Source organism: Dinoponera quadriceps, unplaced genomic scaffold (assembly GCF_001313825.1).
Source record: "Dinoponera quadriceps isolate SergipeBrazil2010 unplaced genomic scaffold, ASM131382v1 scaffold1069, whole genome shotgun sequence".
Taxonomy (NCBI): domain Eukaryota; kingdom Metazoa; phylum Arthropoda; class Insecta; order Hymenoptera; family Formicidae; genus Dinoponera; species Dinoponera quadriceps.
The window spans coordinates 497,020-517,145 of NW_014555200.1; the positions used below are offsets into that span (position 1 = coordinate 497,020).

The 20,126-nt window shown below is 46.1% G+C and overlaps 1 protein-coding gene across 5 annotated transcripts in view; it reads right to left on the minus strand.

The window, feature by feature from the left end:
* Positions 1 to 8,598: 8,598 nt before the first annotated feature.
* The window catches only part of LOC106743444 (keratin, type I cytoskeletal 10-like), a 95,879-nt gene continuing 84,351 nt past the window's right edge, over positions 8,599 to 20,126 (minus strand). For 3 of the 5 annotated variants that reach the window (XM_014617291.1, XM_014617288.1, XM_014617289.1), the window contains 4 exons: positions 18,419 to 18,570; positions 17,896 to 17,937; positions 14,221 to 14,592; positions 8,599 to 11,235 (listed from right to left, as the gene is read on the minus strand). In XM_014617291.1, coding sequence (XP_014472777.1) covers positions 11,105 to 11,235; positions 14,221 to 14,592; positions 17,896 to 17,937; positions 18,419 to 18,464 — 591 coding nt within the window. In that variant the 5' untranslated portion in view covers positions 18,465 to 18,570 and the 3' untranslated portion in view covers positions 8,599 to 11,104. Of the gene's footprint in view, positions 11,236 to 14,220; positions 14,593 to 17,895; positions 17,938 to 18,418; positions 18,571 to 19,923; positions 20,068 to 20,126 lie in introns of those variants that run through there. The other 2 variants (XM_014617290.1, XM_014617292.1) reach the window with 2 other exon arrangements.

Genomic DNA, 20,126 nt, shown 5'->3' on the forward strand with positions numbered 1-20,126 from the left:
GCTCGTGTTATAAAAATGACATTAATTTTAATAAGATTAACGACATAGGAATCACCGATAATCGAAATTATGATGTCGCCGAGTCTCATTAATTTACTTATAAAATTTAAATTATCTCATATAACAAATTAAATGTACGACCGATAGCCAACTAATGATATCAGTTAAATATGCATCAATTGCATTCATTTATTCTATCTCCGATTGTTCAAATTTTAATTAAGCTCCGAGATAATCAATAGGAAAATAAGCGAAACAATCAACGTGTTGTTAGTCATTTTTTCTCTCAGTGTGCACGGAAAGCTTTTCGAAAGTCTCACATGAGAATAAAAGAAAATGGGTGTTGAGACTGGTGAATTAAAGAAAGAACCTCGCCTCGCGACTTACGCGCGAAGCAAGTGAGCATACGCGCGCGCGCAACACAATCAACGGGTATCAACTACCTCCGGCTTCGGAAGCCAGCGATTTTCTTGAAACTCAACTTCACGTTTAGAAGAAAGAGCGCGCGCAGTTCGCCGCAGTATCATAGTACCCGCGACCGAAAACGCGGTTCTTGGCATTCCCAAAGGGGCGAGAGAAGTTTGCCTCTTATTCCTCTCTGAGTCTGAGGCGCTCGGTACTCCGGAGCTTTTCACTTCGATTTACCTTCCTTCGCGAGAGTCTGACGTTTCTAAATGTGGTCCAGTACTTAACCGAACTTGTTACGAACGGGCTGTTACGAGGTGCGCTCGCACGGCGAAGCGCAAACTCGCCGTGTGAGGCACGAAAAACGTCTCCTCGGACGTACGTGTATCTAGATGTGCATTACATCGAAAGGCCGTCGAGCGGTCGTCTACTGTAAAACGGGCAAATCACAAATGTTTCCCTCCCTCTTTCTCTCCCTCTCGTTCCCACCCTTTGAAAGCGGAATTATGATTCAATGTCCATTTGCGCGTTTATTTAAAAGCTAAATAACGAGCGAACAAACGGGATTATTGCAGAGGGCATTTCCGAAACAGGGAAAAACGGTAATAAACAGTTTCGAGGGAAATCGGTCGAAAAAGTGCAACGAACGAATCAATTCCATCTCGTGTTCGAGGCGCTCTCTAAACTACCTACGGAGCTGCTCGTGTAAGCATCTACGTGCGGAACATTGTTCCAATCTTATCTGTTCTCGTACGACGTTACGTACAAAGCGCGCAAGGCGAGACTCGTTACGGTATTCAACCGCAAGAGCTATCTGCAACAACCCTCGTGTATTATACATGGTGTTTCAGAATTACAGATGAAGACTTAATCTGCCGATAAGATTTGTAAAGGGAAAAAATTCCGATAAACATAGGCTCGTTAATTAATCACTTTCGAGATACTCCACTTTTTATTTTATCAGTTACATTCTTCGTATAATTATATATATTGTAGAATATTCGATATTTCGGAAAGTTTATAAAATATCGACAATTTACGAAAACTTGCAGAAAGCTTGATATTACTAATTAATTGCAAACTAAAATTGCCCGTTTATTGGAAGTCTCACCTTTCCCACGATCTTCGTTTGAAGTCGCTATGATGCCCCGAAGGGAAGATATCAATGATTATGTCGAACAGCTCTCAATCGGCTCAGCGAAGTCAACTGCACCTGCTGAATGGCGTCACTACGCCGAGGTTGGCGTAGGTCCGAGTCGTGTATTTACGCTACGCAAGATAGGAATGCGGCCTTGTCCCCACTCCTGCGCCATATCAGCTGGCCGCTGGAGCACGTGATCATTTGATCACGTGGTCGCCCGAGAACATATTGTGACATGTCTCGCTCACGCGAGTATAGTATTCACAATACACCACCAGAGGGCACCAAAGTATACAAAATTGCGGCAGGGTTCGCCAATACCGAAACTTTATGAGACTGTAATTCGTGAATGGATCGATGTAGAAACATGAAAGGAAAAGCTATCTCCTCAGAGCGTAATGTCGCATGTGTTCACGCTAGTCTTTCATGATAGTGATTCTGAGAGCGATCGACTTAGCGGTCGATCTTTCTGAAGATCCTATTTCCTAATTTCTTGGAATGAAATCTCTCAGAAAAATCGCTTGCTGATTAGTTTATAAAGCGATAGTGAAAATATCCGGAATCACAAATGTGGAAGTTTAAGCACTCAGCTTAGAGTGGAAATTTGTTCCTGTGACAATGGAATACATCGACTTCACTGCTCAGCTTCGAGTGAAAATATTCATCCAACGATTTAAAGTAAAAGGTCGCTCAAATTTAAATGATCCTCTCGAGACTGTCATTCCACTGTTCGAGCGGGACTTCCTTCGAAGGCATTTAGAGAATAGATTGTCTACTGTGATAACAGCGAAATCAATATTAATACTGCGGATTAAATCGAAGATTTCGCCGACTAACGCCGGATAATCGGAACGTAACTTTCGAAGTGAGAGAATACGCTGAATATCCGGGGAGCGATCAGTTCGCGGAAATACATTTATTTTACGAACTCGATTAGCCAGATTAGTTTTCATCCATAATTCTGCGACACCCTGTATGCGCAATGAAGAGTTAAATTCGCATGGCGATCGTGCGCGTGTTCCATCCCAAAGTACGCGTAGGTTTGTTTGTCCCCGGCGATGCCTTTCGCGCGCGTGAAAAATTCAAGCGTGCCGCTGCGAAAGTCGTGGGACACTAACTCTTTCTGTTTTATATTTTTCTCTGTACGCGTGTGTGTGTATGTGTGTGCGTGCTATTTTTTTTTCTTTTTGCTGCACTCGGACATGCCGATGCGAACAGTTAGAGACCACGCACGGATAAATCTCGATTTGCACGGTTGCACGAGCCTCGCGGCGCGGGCAACGAATACGTTACGCGGATACGAACGTTGTATAAATCATGCTCGCCGCGCGCAAATTACTCCGTTCTGTGCGAAGTGCATCGGATATAGAATATCGTTCGCGTCTCTCTCTCCCTCTCTTTCGATTTTCTTCTCCGCAATTTTCTCGCGGACACTCCGCGCAGAGTCTGCTTCCCTTCGCGTCGCCCGAAGCGAGTTTCATCGACCACGGTCGATCTCGTTCATTTAGAAAGCGGCGGTCACAGCCACGTCCAGTCTTCAACAATTTCACGGGGTCACCTGCGTGATTAATACTCCCGCCTGCCCCGATGACCCGCTCATGTCGTCCTAACTTCATTCGAAGACTGGACGCGCGCTCTCAAGATAAGCCGCTTATGCGGCGTTTGCAAAAGAGAGAGAGAACATTGAACCGTGCGAATACGCGCGGCCCGGGCGGAAGCGAGAGACGGCGGTAACGTATTCTCGACCTTTGCGTTAAACACAAGATCCGGATGCTCCACTTTCGCCAAGTTCGCTTCGAGAGTGTATGACTTCGCGAGAGCGCACTTCGCTCGCGCCGCGAGCCGCCATTAAACTCGGCATTATTTGCCGGCGAAACTCTCCCTCTCTCCGTTTGCGTCTCGTACCGAGACGATCGAAAAATTAGAGGCGAGTCCCGCGAGACTCGCTCGCCTCGCTCCCTCGCAAAAAGGGTCCGCTCGTTGAGAGCGAGGAAAACTTCTGGGCCAGGCAACTAACAACAACAAGCCCCCTCCGGACGAGGAATTTCTTTTTGTACCCCTCTCAAGGACCCCGCCGACATCACGGCGATTCTTTCGGGACACTGTTTTGTCGCAATTACCGCGTAACGACCGAGCGAACGGGAGCGGCCGACCTACATCCCCCTCCAATTCCCTTTCTCCCCTTGTCCTTCGTCCCTGTTATTATTCTTATCTGGTCGCGTTTGTCTCCCTGCGATAAAGAGAGTGTTTTCGTTTGTCGTTTCTCGCCGTCCGTGGATCCACCACTCGAGAGAGACTGCTTTCGCCTTCGTCCCTCTCTGTCTTTCTCACGCGCCCGCGGAGACGCTCGTCGCGATTCCAGTTTCATCCTCGTCGTCGAACGGACGTCTCTCGCGTTCGACAATTGTTTTGGGATCACCTCGCGTGATCAGAGAAAATAACACCTGAGCTCCGCGGATTATTCTCTCGGATAGACCGACCGGTCTTAACGATGTTCCCTCCTTCCACAGAGCCGAGTTACATCGTTCGACACGGTATTCTTGATTTCTTTCTTATTTAGTACGATCCCGAGGTTGCCGATCTGTACGTACAAGTCCGCTGCCGTGAAAGAAACGCGCGCGCATCGTAATCGGTTTTGCGCGCTTTCCGCGAGATTGGATTGGGTCTTATGATAACAGAAGACATCGTCGTTCGCTATTGCTTCGCTAATCGAACGATTCGAATCGCGACGGTTCTGCGGTTGTCAGTCTCTCCGCGTGGCTTTTGTGTATAGAGGGTCTTGAAAGACCCGTCGCAACTGTGCGCGCTCGGCCCGCTCGACCGATCGATAGATCTCACTCGCGCGAGTCCAAGTAGCGACCCACATCTCTGGAGAAATTCCGCTTCGCCAATTGAATTTTATTCTCGAGTTCGCCTGTTCGCCGCTCCGAGTTGAAACTTGAAACGGATGGGATCGTAAGTTACACGTATCGTAGCGTAGCGTCGCGCAGCCTGGCGGCCGCGTGACGACGGCTGTTGGTTAAATTAACCGCGGCTAAACAGAACATCGTTTCCCACTCTGCAACGTATTTCATTTTTCATTTTGTGATGATTTTATTTTTATAAAGTGAATAGTGCGTTAAGCAGTTCCTCAAATCACGTGACTGGCTGCATTCGGACGTTGCGCCGACTTCCATTCGGAGACTCGGTTATTAACGTACGTCACGTTGAAGGTGAGATTTTGATTGAATTCGCCGGCTTCGCGTGAAACACACACGCGCGCTCGCGTTTATTCGGTCCCACGTTCGAAATAACAGAAACTCGCCTCATCCTCGTGTCGAAACTTGTCTCACACTTGTGAGATGCTCGGTTCTGAATTTAGAATTAGATTTCAGCTTTTTGTTTGAATCGTACAGAGATTTGTTGCCCAAATAAGCATTTCGTTTGAATCAACTAAACCTTTCTCAGTGTTTCTTGGAGGTCTGGTCGAAAAGACGCGGAAAGGACGAACCGCGTCCCGACCTGGGAATTAACGGGTCAATTTCGGGGTCGAAGGGTCACCGGCGAGTGTCAGATCGGAATGAGCGATCGTCGCGCGTGGCCCGAGCGGCTCGCCTTGGCCAACGTCCGGAAAGATTCGGCGATTTCTGGTCGCGGAGACACGCTCATGGAGACGGTGAACGGGAAGAACGCGCCGTTCGCATTGTCCGAGCGTATTCGACGAGCGTACGCGAGGCGTACACCGAGGGACTCCGCTTCTGTGTTCGCGGTGATTTACGGAGCGCGCGAGAGCTCCCCGCATGTTATACATTTTGCGTTCGCGCGGGCACACGTGAGCAGCACGACGACGAGGATGACGGCGATCGCATCCGAGAACGTCCGCGCGCCGCATCGTCCGTCCATAATTCACATCGCCGCGTGGGAAGCGCCGGCAGAATTCTCATCAGGTTCCCGTGGATGCTTCCCGGTGTGACGAATTTCGATTGTTAACTCTCTCTCTCTCTTTTTCTCTCTCTCTCTCTCTCTCTCTCTCTCTCTCTCACGTGGTACGTCGCCCAGGTGATATCTATGTGTCCGACCGACATTAGCGCAATATGAAATTATTTCGATTTCGACGTACGTAAGAGAGCAGAACGTTTATTCGCCCGTCTCACCTTAGATGCGGAGAAATCAAATTTGCTAGAACAGTAAATTGTTTGTTAATATAGGAGAGCAAAAGAAATTTATTTCGACTCCGAAATCGCTTCTCATTTCTCTTGGAATATCAAATTAAATTTATATACCTTTGCCATCCAAAATTAAATGACTTCGTTTGCGTTTTAATATTATCTTCACGAGAAACAGAAAACCTGTAGAAAGGAGTGTACATGAAATATTTTCAAGAAACATTTTCGCTGTTATAACTTGGCCCGTCTTATGAATACAGTTTGCCCGGCTAAGGGTTAAGTAGTTCTTCGAATCACACGACGTTTCCGGCACGTCATTGTACACTTTGGCGTAAGAAACACACGACGTGTGCCCGGAGACGTCGCTTCAGGCCAAGGGGTTAAACATGTAGTCGCGTAACGCGGCGTGATTTTCGCCGACGACGGCTGAACTTTGCGCCTTCCGACAGATCATCGAACGCGCTCGTATAGTGCCGCGCCGAAATTCAATCAACCGATCAAGCGGTGCGCATGTACACCCGTCTGCTCTCGCCAGCGACAGACAAAATAAACGCGCGACGCACTGAAGAGAGAGAGAGAAAGAGAACTAACCTGCCGGGTTAATTAGTTTGTCAATGTGGCCCGCTCGGCTCGTACGAGCGTGGAACGCGAAAAAAAAAGCGGTCGATTCGACCGTCGTTACATATCGATATATCGCGAGTCGGCCGAGCCTCCGAATGAACGGCGCCTGTCACGCGTAGACATTCGCATCTTGCTGTTCGTTTCGTCCGGTGCGTCACGAGTACGCGTGTTCCGCACAATCGAGAGGCGTTAGGCGCCCGCGTTATTGATAAACTCCGCATACCCGCACGGGATTCACTCGATTTTGCCTTTTTTCTTTTTTCTTCTTTTTTTTTCAGCGAAAACATCGAAAACGCGATTGCTGGCGGATCTGCCGCAGTTTCTTTCGCCGAGATCTTCAACAACGTTAGACCTGTCGCCGAGCGCAAATGTAGATTTGAACGAGCTCGTTTTCGCAAATTTTTATCGGCTTCGAATATCTCTTTATAGAAAGTTTCTCCGTTTCCGTTATCTTCCAGCGCCTTCTCAAGCGCCGATAATATGAGCTCGTTTGTTAATTAATTGACTGATGATAGGTTTCGCTCACAGTCGACATTTGCGTGATAAGGAGTGGTGGAAAAGCTCGATGTATGATTGGTTGATGATATTAGTTGGACGCAGATGAAATTGTTACATTGCGGCGTATCGAAGTTCGGAAACGTAAAGTAAGTTTCCCGGCGAAGCTCCGTGCTTCGCGTGTCTTCTTACGATTTTCCAACATTCGTGCCGTAAAGATCCGGCATGATTCCGCATCGAGCGACTCGGTAAGATCTCCCCCTCCCTGCGCCTGAGGGACCGTCGACGTTCGGATTTTTTCACTAACCGGATTTCATCGGTGTACACAGCTCGCGTTCGTCAATAAAACCGCGTGGCGGAAGTTACGGATCGTACGGTTATCGCGAGAGCAAGTTTCATGCTTGCCTGCACGGACGCAACGGGTTCCCTCGCGAAGAGACATTATCGCCGTTACGATGATTCCATTGAGGAGCAACCATCGAGCGCTTCCAATGCGTGCACCGCGCGCGCTGATATTAATTTATCGCGTACAAGAGCAGAAACAAATCTCCCGCGCCATTATTTTATACAGAAACACAAATAATATTGCAGGAAATCCCGGGCGTTGAAAATTAAAATTCTTATATTTCTTGACGCGTGCGGAGAGAGAGAGAGAGAGAGAGAGAGAGAGAAACGTAAAAGCGACGGTAAACCGTGCACGGCCGCGGGGAAATCGCGCGTCAAAACTTAAATTAAAAAGATAACGAGATAACGAAGAGACACGCACGACAGCGGAATTACTATTCGAAAAAGTATCGGGAGGGGGGAGGGGGAGGGCAGAGCCACACAAAACAAAGCCGTGGCACGTCAAGAATGCGTTCGCGCCCCCTATCAAAGAGAACCACGACGGCGGTCGCGACTGTCGGCTGCGCGTTCCGTTTATTGGATTTCGTTAATCTCGCGAATCGCGCGAACAATCCCGACCGCGTGTCTGCCGCACGCGAAGCGCGGCGAAATGTACCACGTAAAACCGATATGTCCCTTCATCCCTAACGTTCGCAGTTAATCGCGTCGGGCTGCTCTCCCTGTCGCCGTTAGGCCGATATTCGATTCTGCACGGCTCTATATAGCGCGGTAATTAACTGTCCCCGCAGTGTCCCGGCGATGCGTAGAGCGCCAAACGTCGCAAGAAGATATGTTTGGCCGACCCTCTGTAACGAAGCACCGTGATAAACGCTAATCATAAATCTCAATAATGCGAGAGCGATCCCCACGGCGGGTTACGATATACCGTGAGTAATCGATGCACGAATTATCGGTTGGTAGCGAAGTTGATAGAGTTCGAATGTTACTTCACGGAGAAAAATAACACGGGCTAATGAAAGAATGTCAATTCTAATCAACTGGATTATTTTGCTGAATTTACAGATTATTTTGCAATAATAATAAATTAGTAAATGTAGCAAAACATTATTTTGTTCGAGCAGCAAATTAACGTATCCTAAAAACAAATTCACTTGGCAGAATTTTTCTATCCTAGCAACAAAACTGCTTCTGCTCTAATTATAAGTAATTTGGTTATGCTAATTTAGTTATGCCAACGAAATTTTATCGCTGACGCAACGAATACGCAGTTGCAACGATATATGGTTTCGCTACAACACCGAAATTATTTTTCTCCGTGTCGGGTGCGCTGAGAAAAAACGCCTGATATTTGTAATTATATAATAAATTTATACTTACTATATTATATAAATTATGAGCTTAAGTAAATTATAAAATGGAACTTGTATAATTATGAATTATACAAAGAACTTGTTTTTTGTGGTAAATGCTACTGTAATGTTACTGATAACACTTGGCCCATATTTTGCGTTCGATTGTAGACCTTGTGAAAAGTTTGTTGTAATCATTAATTTTATCGATGATAACTTCGCATCCATCTTGCTGTTAATATAATTTTATGTCAGAGCAATAGAAAAATGCGGCTGAAGCAAAAATTGATTTCTAGGGAGGTTAACAGGTTTTTCTCTCAGCACGAGTCTCCGAGGAAAGAGAACCGAAGAAGAGCACCGCAAAAAGTTCGGTCGCGCGATTAAGGCACGACTTGCGCTTATCGAGGATGTAACGACACTCTCAGCGACCATTAAAAATTTTTATCGAGGGGTGCGTCGCCGGATTAGAAGGGACGCGTCAAGATAGCTTTCAGGTTTTTCAGCTCGCGATCGGCTATCGCGACCTGTCCAATTAGTAATCGATGTTCGAATACTAGATCGCGCGAGAACTCGTCGAAATCTACCGGCAAGAACGCTGTATAGGAAGACGAAGAAGAAATGGAAGAAGCAGAAGAACAAGTGGACGAAGAAATCAGTCTCTCTCAACGATATGTCGGCTAACGAAGTGCGGAAGCTAACGGAGATCGAGGGGCAATTAGATCAGCGCAGAGTAGTGAAGTAGTATCAAGACTCGCGGGAATGTCGAGCGAAAATCGCGCGGGTTCATCAAGGGTTAACTTGTCAGATCCATCCCCGGGCGGGAGTTGGTCCATAGCTGACGTCATAAACGCGCAACGCGATGATTAAGACATGCGGGAGAAGCCATTATCCATCCTGTGGGCTGTGTGTATGTGTGTCTAAAATACATGTAGGTGTGCTGTGTAGAATCGGGCGAGTGCCTCTCCGCTCGTTCCGATGCGATACACTTTAATGATGTTGCGAGACCATCGGCAGGCAGGCAGGCAGGCGAACAGGCAGGCAGGCAGACCGGCAGGCTGTTGACCCATTTCGGACTTTGCGAGCGGCTGCAACTTGGTTGCAGCCGCGATCGCCGTCCGATGCAGTAACTTCGCGTATTAAGAACTTCGTTCTCGCTCACGCCCGCCGATGGCCGCGCGCACAAGTCCGCGAGCGAGCGCCGGGAATCCGCGGATTCCGGGCTTCACGGGCGTCCAAGTGTTGACGCGAGTCTGAATCCGCTCGAATTCACTTTGAAATGGGAAAACGCGATTTCCCGCCGGCGCTCGTACGGCTCGCTTCGTTTGGTGTCGCCGGTCGGGGTGAAGAAGGTGAAGTAGAAGTCGCGTGGAGAAGAGGGCGAAAACCGAGGATGAATCTGTGGCGGGAGAGATTCTCCGCTCGCACGAGGGGAGGAAACAGTAGCAGAATCGAGTGAAAAAATTCGTTGATTTTCCTTCGATCGTTTGTATTGATAAGAAACGACGTGGTCACAGCGTGGTAGATAACAAACAGATTCTCGAGATAATTGGCACTTCGTTTCGAAGATCTCTCTTTCTCGTCTGTCCCGATGTTTATAATTGTCATCGGAGCGAATAATCGTTATTACTGTTGTTACAATTGTCGATCAGATTTATGCCGATACAACGCGACACCAGACAAATCTCCGGACAGATCTCAACTCTCTCCGCTCACTCCAGTTTTCCAAGTCGGATGGGGAATCAATTATCCCCCCTCCCTATCTGATCTTTCAACTTATCTCCTGATTGTCTGAGCGACAACAGCTCTAATATCGACATTCATCCCGAGCGCTCCGTGTTCCATAATGCGACACGTCGGACGCTCCATTAACGCTTGCGTTTAATTACGTTAACGTTAATTACGTTACGTTAACGATTAAATTGCGCGATACACGTCGCTGATGGAACCACGCACGTTTAAGCCCGAGCATATCTCGATCATGTGTGTGTAGTTACGTTGATCGCGCCTAAAAAACGCCCTGCTTTGTTAATTACCCGCAACGACGCGACCGGGAGGAACCACGAGGAAGATCGCGCCTGATCGCTTCGGAGCGAGAAGTGTCGCGCGACGCTGGTTTCATTTCTGAGACTAGAGCCAATTTTCGACGACACGGAGGTTCGGTTCTATCGATCGATCGCGGTTACGGAGAAAAAACGACGAAATACGGCTGAATTTCGGGAACGCAAGGAGACCTCTCGGAGATCTTCGTGAGACATCTTTTTCTCTCTCTTACGATACAAGAGGTACACAACGTTCTCTCTTCCTCCTCGACAACCGGTTCTGCTCCTAAGTCCGACACTCTTCTTTGAAACTCGCGGATGGGAATCGAGATCCTCGTCAAGAGGCGCCTCGACGACGGTAGGAAAAGGTCCCTGGGTCGCGCGGCGCGCTCACACGCGCAATAGCGTGTCATTGTCGTTGATGTCGAGCAACGGTCGATGGTTCGCGACGTTGCCCACGGGTGCGTTACGCCGGTCCGAGTAGCGGCCGAGGTCCTGAAGTATCCTGTACGAGGGGCGTCGTAGTAGTTGTTATCGCCTAGAGGCACGGAAGTCGGCACTAGGCTATGCGAGGGTGACCACCCCCTCTGGCTCGGGCGACCAGCAGTTGTCGGACAGCCAGCAGCCGATCACCACCGTGATGAAGCCGATCAACAGGGCCACGATGATGTAGATCTCCGCCTTCCCTAGCGAATCTGTTCACAGTACGTGCTTGTGTAGCGCACCCTCGCCATTATGTGCGACGCGCGCGCGCGTCGTTAAGGAGCTAATTAGTTCTCGCAGCAGACTGGTGGCGAGGTTAGCAGACGGAACCATGCATTGTGGGAAGATCCCCGAGGTGTGCATACGCTCAGGTGCTAAAGCATGCTTGTTGTTGCAAACCCTTCAGGTATAATTTGTTATCTTGTGGCCGTATACGGTATAATTGAATTAATTGGTAGAGGTTGCATTGTACGGAGAGCGTTGAGCGGCGTAGTGACGAACAAGTACGAGTTTCGGGGGGGGGGGGGGGNGAATAGGATGCGTGCAATTCTCGGGTGGACGCGAAGATCGGTCACTTTTCTCGGTTAATGGATTGATAATTCGGTATAATACATCTAAAGAGAATGCCTGATGCATTAAAGTGGCATGCTAAGCGTTGGCACGTTAAATGACGTGGTGGTCACCGGTGACCGGCGCTATAATTATTAGATATTACGTGCAAAGTATAGGAAGTACTCTCTAAAATGGAATCAGAATATTATTACTGATTATTACGAAAATATTTATGCATACTTACAGTAAGTACAATTATTACGTATAAAGTATAATTAATTGCATGTAGAGAAAACGATCGGGAAAAATCTTTAAAAAAAGAACAGAACCAATGAAAGGAGACAAGAGATACATGCATCCTGAATTGCATTTCTTCAACACATCTTTAATAATTCGATCATTGATTAGATTGTTGCGCGATCAATGGGGATCGACGCGGCGGTCGACGCGTGAACATTCCGTATTTCGTTTCCGCTCTTTCCTCGAGATTTCTTTAGTAGTTTTCGGGACCGCTAAGCAGAGTCCTAATCTACGATGAGAATCCGAAATTTCCACGGCGGAGAGGTACTCCGCAGCCAGGACCGGCGTATTTGAAAGTTAAAACGAAGTCTCGAGCCAAAGGAGGACGCGGGCAGGAAGACGCCGTTCCGTTTGTGTGTTCGTTTCATGAATTTTTCACAGCCGTAGCCATTATACTCCTGCGCCGCGCTCGCGGCCACGACGCGGGTAGCTCGCGGCGAAAGATGAAAACAAAGCGCATGGTCGTGCATTCCGCCGGTGTCCGGGCGCGGATAAAACGAGCGTAACGGTAACCGCGTTGCCCGGCGAAATTCAAACGGTCGACAATGGGGGAATTTGTGCGAGGAATTAACCAGATTCCGATTCGCTTACTTCTTCATTCCCGTTGTTCCCTCGCGATAATTCAATTAAAGTCTCCGTGCGGCGGTCGGCCGACTACGCGAAACATTCAACCCCAACGTTCGATCGGGAATAGGCGCTAGCGGGAAGTTTGTCATTACGGATTCCGCTCGGGATCTCAGTAATTTCCGCGGCGGTAGGAAAAAATCTCGCTCTCGGCTTTTCGCGTTCGAGCGTGCACACGATCGCGGCGAACTACTTTCCGCGAAATTGCGGCGCCATGCCGTAAGACGTGCTTTATGGTTCGACTATCGCGATATGAGATTCCCCGACAGCGTGCAGCCACTACACCGCCAAAGTCGTAAAACTGAAAAAGTTTCTCTCACAAATTGCGGCCGTGCTGATCCGGCGAATTGATCCGGCCGGCGGGACACGAGGATGTGATACAAATCGCAACCGGCTGCCCGTCGTCATTATTCGCAACCGCGATCCCTCTTTTACGACACGCGTCTCCGCGAGTCGCGCGCGAAAATGAAAGATTCGCGAGGGCGGCGCGAGATGAATGGCCGCACGACTGTGTCGAGCACGCGTCGTGGGTGTGTAATTTAACTAATCTCGAATTAATCACGGATACCGGAACGAAAGGAGCGTGACACCGCCGGGCGGATGCTTTCATGCAGGACTAATTGCGGGACAGATAACATTAACACACACACAACTATGAGGCTGGCTCGAGCACATCATTGCCTGACAACGGATCGATCACTCAAAATGCGTGACTGGCGACTCCACGGCAGACTCCACCGCATCGGAGGCCGCGGCTGTGCGAAGAGCGAAAGAACGATAGTATGCAATCCGTCATCCGCGCGCGAATTCCGTCGTGCATCACCATCGGAAGGAGAAACGGAACGACCGAAATCGAAATTACAAAGCGAAAACAAAAGAAAAGAGAGAAAAGCCCAGCCAGAGAGCAGCCAAGCCCCGAAAAAGCACCTACGCAGAATGCGCAGTCTACACGCCAATTGCGCCCACTTACGCTATTGTAACAATAACAAGGAAAAAAAAACAAACAAACTAACAACAACTATTTCATCCGCTGTGACGCGTGGAAACAAGCGAAAGCAATGACCAATTGTTCGAGCTGCACATGGCGCGGCATATGCATACGATACCATTCGCGGGAGACATTTATAAGCAATACCGAGCTTCGACAAAACTAAAAACGGAAGAAAACGAGAAAGAATAAGCGACACAGCTTCGTCGGCACAGCGAGAGCGCACAGTGTGAAAAATAATCGATTTGAAGGGAAACGATTCAATCTCGCGATATCCAGGTCAAATGTTGATCATCACTTGACATTTATCTGCAATCAGCGTTGGTACCAACGCACACATCTTTTTAAGTTAAATTAAATTTCTTTAACCCTCTAATGGTAAAGTTGAAGTCGGAACCGACTTCATGTTCTGTTTTGTTCATTCTTCATCTAATTAATGTATAAAATGGGTAAAAAAAGTAAACATAATAATATGAAACATCTTTCTCTGTTTATTTATAAATGAAAGAAAATACAATAAAGTTACAAACTGACCTTAAATAATTGCGGTAAAACACTTTGAAAGACCTTGCCATTAGAGGGTTAAATTTCACGAAATCAATTGTTTTTTTCGGCCTGAAAGATCTTGACGGGAAGTATCGTAAAATCAGCAAATAAAACACACGAGAGCGTAAGAATGATTTCCCTTCAGATGTTCATTTCTCGCACCGTGGAGCGGCGAGTGAATCTTTACCTAGCGGACCCTTCGACTTCCACAAGCCCTTGATGAGAGTGGGGTCGCCGCGGCGCCAGTCGCGCCAACCTCGACCTCGGCGAGCCGGTCCAGATCCCGCGGACCAGCCGGTGCCGGAGGCGGCGGCACCGCCACCGGCACCGCCACCGGTTGTGCCACTACCAGCAGTGGCCCCACCGGTCACGCCAAGGCCGAAGGACGCGGCTCCGGCAGAGCCGGTCGAAAAACCGGTAGCACCGCCGCCTCCGACACCGCCGCCGCCACCGGCAGCACCACCACCGCCACCGCCTGGGCCCGGGGTGCTCGGCGAACCGGCCTGCGGCTGACCGTGGGTCCCTGCTCCAGCACCGCTCTGCGGCAACGGTGCTCCCGCTGCTTTCCCCATCGGTCCCAGGATCACCAAGAGGCAGCATGAAAGACAGGTGAGGCGTGCGCTGTTAGATGATTGATCGATTCGCGCTGGATAGGTCGAACGATCAAATGATGACTCGTCGCGGTATTGGGAAAGTTCGATGCGATTTTTTTGCCTTTTTCGACAGTGCCACCGCAGTCCTTTTTTCGGGTCCTTTTTTCAGTTTTAATAAAGCCTTAATATTTATCACTATATATATAATTATATACATATAATTATTAATAAGTAAAAACTCTCATTAGTTTTTTTTAATCGCTTCCTTATCTCGTTATCTCTGGATATAATGTGATATGATACGAGATATGTTACATGATATGATGGCAAGCTGTCAAAATGACAGTTGAATAACCAATAATCATGATATATACGCACATCTACACAGAGAAAAAAGTACTTAAAAAAAATTATTTGTGGTACATAAGGCTTTTGTGAAATAAATTTTATGTCCCACAATAAATTTTTTTTCAGTTTAGACAGATGTGAATGATCAGAAAGAATAGTGAATTTTAGCTTGTTAAGGCTTTATCAGAACGTTAATGTACGATAAAAGTACAATACCAGCATTGTGGCGAAAGGTCACAGACAACGATAGCGACTGTTTGGTTAACGAATAATTTGTTTCCATTCGATGAGATAATGAGATCAAACTCGACTCAAAAATCGAACCGAACTTTTCGACTGAACCAATAGGTATACTTTTTGCTCGTCGATTTGCTCGTCCTCGCTTATCTAACGCTTCTCGGAGATCTCGCGCTGCTCGTGGTCGTTATTCTGAGCGAGTGAAGCTTGATCGACGGCGTTATATTCTTACTCAGTACTGGCGGCGTTGGGAAAATGGGAAACGCGGTACGCGACCCCATCACGTTCATTTTTGATGGAAATTTTTACGAGAATTCTTTAAAATTGCATTACAGCAATTTTTCATATAAGATCACCGCTTCTGTCGCGCGGCTTATCCGATTTCAAGCGACATGTATGAGTATTATTCCGTGAGATGGAGGAACGACAAATTTCGTTACTCGGAAAATCGATAAAAAGTCAGCTGCTACTATCTGCTGATGCATGTGAATATAAACGAGCGGTAGATAGCGCTTATTATCGGTATGATACCGCAGGAACAGATCTTCCTTTGAAACAAGCGTAGTAGATAAGCGAAGAAGCGGTATACCAGAGCGGAAGATATATAGAATTTTTGAACTGAGAAAATATTTGGAAAGATCGATAGATCGTGTAAGTGATTCACTGAGCTTGCTTGACACGTTGGCTGCCGATATATCACCGGTGATACATTTGGCATAAATAACTCAGGAGAGCCGGAGAGCGCATCACCAGTGATATATTCAACCCATGTAAAATAAGCATAAAAAATATCTCTGACTTCCATTTAACGAACATCATTTTGATTCGTGATTCTATTTCGATGAAGATAAAATCTTTCTGTGTTTATACGCGGCTGGACAAATTTTTTGAATTTAAGTCGCGCAGCCAACGTATCGAAATAACAAATTGAGTGCTCGCTGCTCGATAAATCAAACAATTTTTCTGATTATTACTTATTATTCGATTAATTATGACAGATATGGTTACGACAACATGAAACGATAATTCACGGGAGCCGGGAGATGGGGGACCCTTCGATACGTAGGGAATGGAGAATTGGCGTGTGAAAAATATCGAGACGCGATATCTCCCGCTATATCGGGAGATATCCTACGGCTAATGCATGTGCTTAGAGATCGAGGGGATTTTTGTGTCCATCGACAAGGGCCGAAGGATGACATTGATGTAAATGGATTGACGGGCAATCTACAAAGATGAGTGATGAATCGTATTTTGGGCTCCATTCGGCGTGGACAGATGACAACCAATCATCGACGATCATAACAATAATAAAGAGATATGCGTGTAAACCGCAATTCTATGGTTAAATTAAATTTCGTCGTCGCTCACGATAATTGTCACAGTTAATTACGCGGCTTTAATTGTACGACTATTATAATATGCTTATTTAGCGGGTAATTTATTCGTCGTTATTCCCAAATAATAATTCAGCAATTAAATTCTGGAATTTAATATAAATCTATCTAATATAAGCGTGTGTGTAAAAGACTAGCAATTGTTTGCCCATCGTTATAATGTGCAAATGCGTAATCCATTTTTTATTCGCTCAACGTAGCATTTTCAATCGAATTCGCGAGAGACCCGGGAGAATGCGTGCGACGTCCGTAACGTTCCGTGCATCACTTTAATTAAAAATTATCCCTGCGATATTTAATTTTCTCGAACCGGGTCGTGTGCGATATACGTATGTACGTCTGTAAATGTGCGCTTGCGCGCGCATGTGTGTGTGTATATACACGTTCGAATACTAGAAAACAGATAGCTGAGTATCCGCTTTGAAATCTTACAAGTAAAATTGTATTGTGGATCGTGAAATGCGTCCAAATATATCTCGATATTAATTTTTTGAAATATGAGGCAAAACATGGTCAGGCCGGCGGCGATATTTGCGGAACCAAGGAAAATACCGGAGAGCAATTCCGCTCGTTCAATAATCCTGTACCTTCGAATACGCGAGTATCGAGGTTCGCCGGTTTCAAAACCTGTTGCGTTCTTTTTGCAAGCCGAATTTAGCGAACCGTGCTCTTCCAATGCGAAATAGACGATGAATATTCAACTTTGTCGTTTAATACGAATAACCAAAAATTGTTAATAGAGCCTTGACGCGGAAACACGAAATAAAAGTCTTTCCTTTATTCCACATTCTACGTTCCTACCTCTGTCTTCCCCTCTATGTCTTCATGTTCCACTTATTGATTCGACAATTTGCGCTTGAATTTTACAGTGCGGACTTAATTGCAACAATATATATAGAAATATAATAGACCGTTGTATTATATATATATAAGAATCTATTCAGCGTGGAAGGTACGATTTATCGCGCACGTTTATCCGAGAATTGTCTGATACATACGTCATTACACGCTGAACAATATATTCTCCTATAATAATTTAGTAATAACGTCACTAAGACAACTGCGATTTGGTTCATAAAGGTCCGTTTTATTTCAACATGTATGGTTGAATTGCCAACAGAGCCCATCAAATATTCTTTTAATTGCAATAGTAACATGAATGTTACATGAACTGACGATTGTCAAGTGCCACTTCAGTCACGCATGCAACAGTGCCAAGAGAGTGTGTCGGAAAGGAATGGTTTGTGTGTAACATAACAAACACAACGAAAGTAGAGTGTATTTTACCCTCAGATTTGCGAAATATGCGATTGACGTTTTCGCAGCATCCTTAATACAGAGCAGTGTTAACGACTTAGCGAGAATGCGGATTTTACGAAGGAAATTTCTTTTTTTTTTCCTGTCACGCTTCGTCGCAGCCCTCCGATAATATTGAGCAATCTGCATATGCAGATTAAAATTTTGATGGTTCGCGGTGCGAGGAATAATGCCGCGAATCTAACCGCGAATAGAAAATCAATAATTTTAAATGAAGTATAATTTAGACTCGGACCGCTGCAGCGGTCTATCGAGGTCATGCGAGTTATTGAAACCGCGCGCGTTGACGTTTCGACCGGAGTCATCGAGATTACAAAAATTGCGATTCTATTGAAGGCTCGAAAATTACTCGGGACATGCGTTGACTTCGGGACGACGTGTTCGGCTTGCGACGTTTGCGGGTCCGTGTAAGCGAGAAGCGTGTAAACTAACTCTGATATTACATGTTCTCAGACGTAATTATGTAGAGAAGCGAATTGGGTTTAACACTTACCGCATAAGGAGAGTAGCAAAACACCGACGAGGAAGAACCACCCCATACTTCGTCAACAGATCGCGCCGTGGAGGATCATCCTACATAGCGATGTGTCGTAGTGCCTCGTACGTGGGACCGTCGTCAGTGCGTTGCGCGTCGCAACGAGAATCCTGCAAGTCGAAAGCAGCAAAGCTTACGAGACCTGAATCGTACGTTCTAGCTGCGTGCGGGGAAAATTAAAGTTGTTGAGCCGCGATCTCACGAGGTGATCTCGCGCGTAATCTAATTTACGAATAAGTGAAACGGCCTATTCCGGGTCGGCCTTCGCGAGAAAAGCACGCAGAATCCGCTGTTCTATATAATCACCGACAGAATAATGTATAAATACACTTTCAGGCGAGTCACGGCGTCGGACGTTTCCGTAAACCAACGAATAGCTTATGTATGAACCCGTCAGAACGAATCCTGACCCGTAAGCGAGATTATATTCCGCATGTATTCCGCGTTCATCATTCCGGCTCGTATATCGTATTAAGAGTGTAACCGCCAATATTGTATGTACGCTTGGCCCATCACTACGGTTTTAATACAAACAACCTGTTTCTGAATAATTCGCTGAAGCTAAGTTCTCTCATTGAATATCTTCTGCGTTTTGAAAAAATTATATTTAACCCAGATAGCATAGTTAGTTTCGTATATGTTCTTCAAATATATGTAATATGATTATGAAACGTTACATACATTTAAAGAATGTGTATGAAACTGCATGTGCTACCTGGAAGAAAAAATTGTTCCAATCATATTTAAATAAAATCATTATACATCAACCGATTAAATCCAATAAAGCCGATTATCGTAAAGAGAGTTCTCCTTCCCTTCTCACGATTAACTCTCTAGTGGTAAAGTTGGGGTCAAGTCTGACCCCATGTCCTGTTTTGTTCACTTTTCATCTAATTAATGTAAAATGAGTGAGATAAGCAAATAATAACATGAAACTTCTTTCTCTATTATTTATAGATGAAAAAATACACTAAAGTTTATTAACTGATTTTTAAAAATTGCAATAAAATATTTTGAAAAATGTTTTAATTTTTGGAAAATCCACCTTGTCATTAGAGAGTTAAGGGAGATTATGTGCCATTCAGCGAGACACATGAGAGAGATTATAGTTATTTTTGTCCTCAACTATATTTTTCCTATGGTCTTAATCACAAGAAAGTATTAGTAACAATGCAATTAGTAGCATATGAGGTTATTATCATTGACACTAGTAATAGTTACTAAAAAAATGGTCCTCTTGACTGTAATTCTTTCACTATGATGATTATACCCAAACAACGCGTATGTCTAAAAGACGTCTGAAAAACGTCCTTTAAACGTTTTATTATCTAAAAGCGTTTTAGGTTATTTTAATGTTCTCTGGACAGCTACGAATGCTAAACATTTCTCTTAGCGTGGTCGTGGCGAGTGGTCGTGGCGAAGTTAAGAAGAGACTCAAGCGAGAAATTGTTTTAAAGTATCACCTGACAGTCGTTCCGTCGAGTTCGAGGACAGAAGACATCGCCGACGCGCGTTCAGTATCCAAGTTTCGCAAGGAATGACCCGCGGACGCGAGAAACCGCGCGATAAACGGCCATATTGCCTTCCGTTTGGTCACGTGAGCACTTTAGGCGCGCAATGATCTTCGCGCTACTCACTTCAAGCGACGGAAGACATGGCAGAGGCG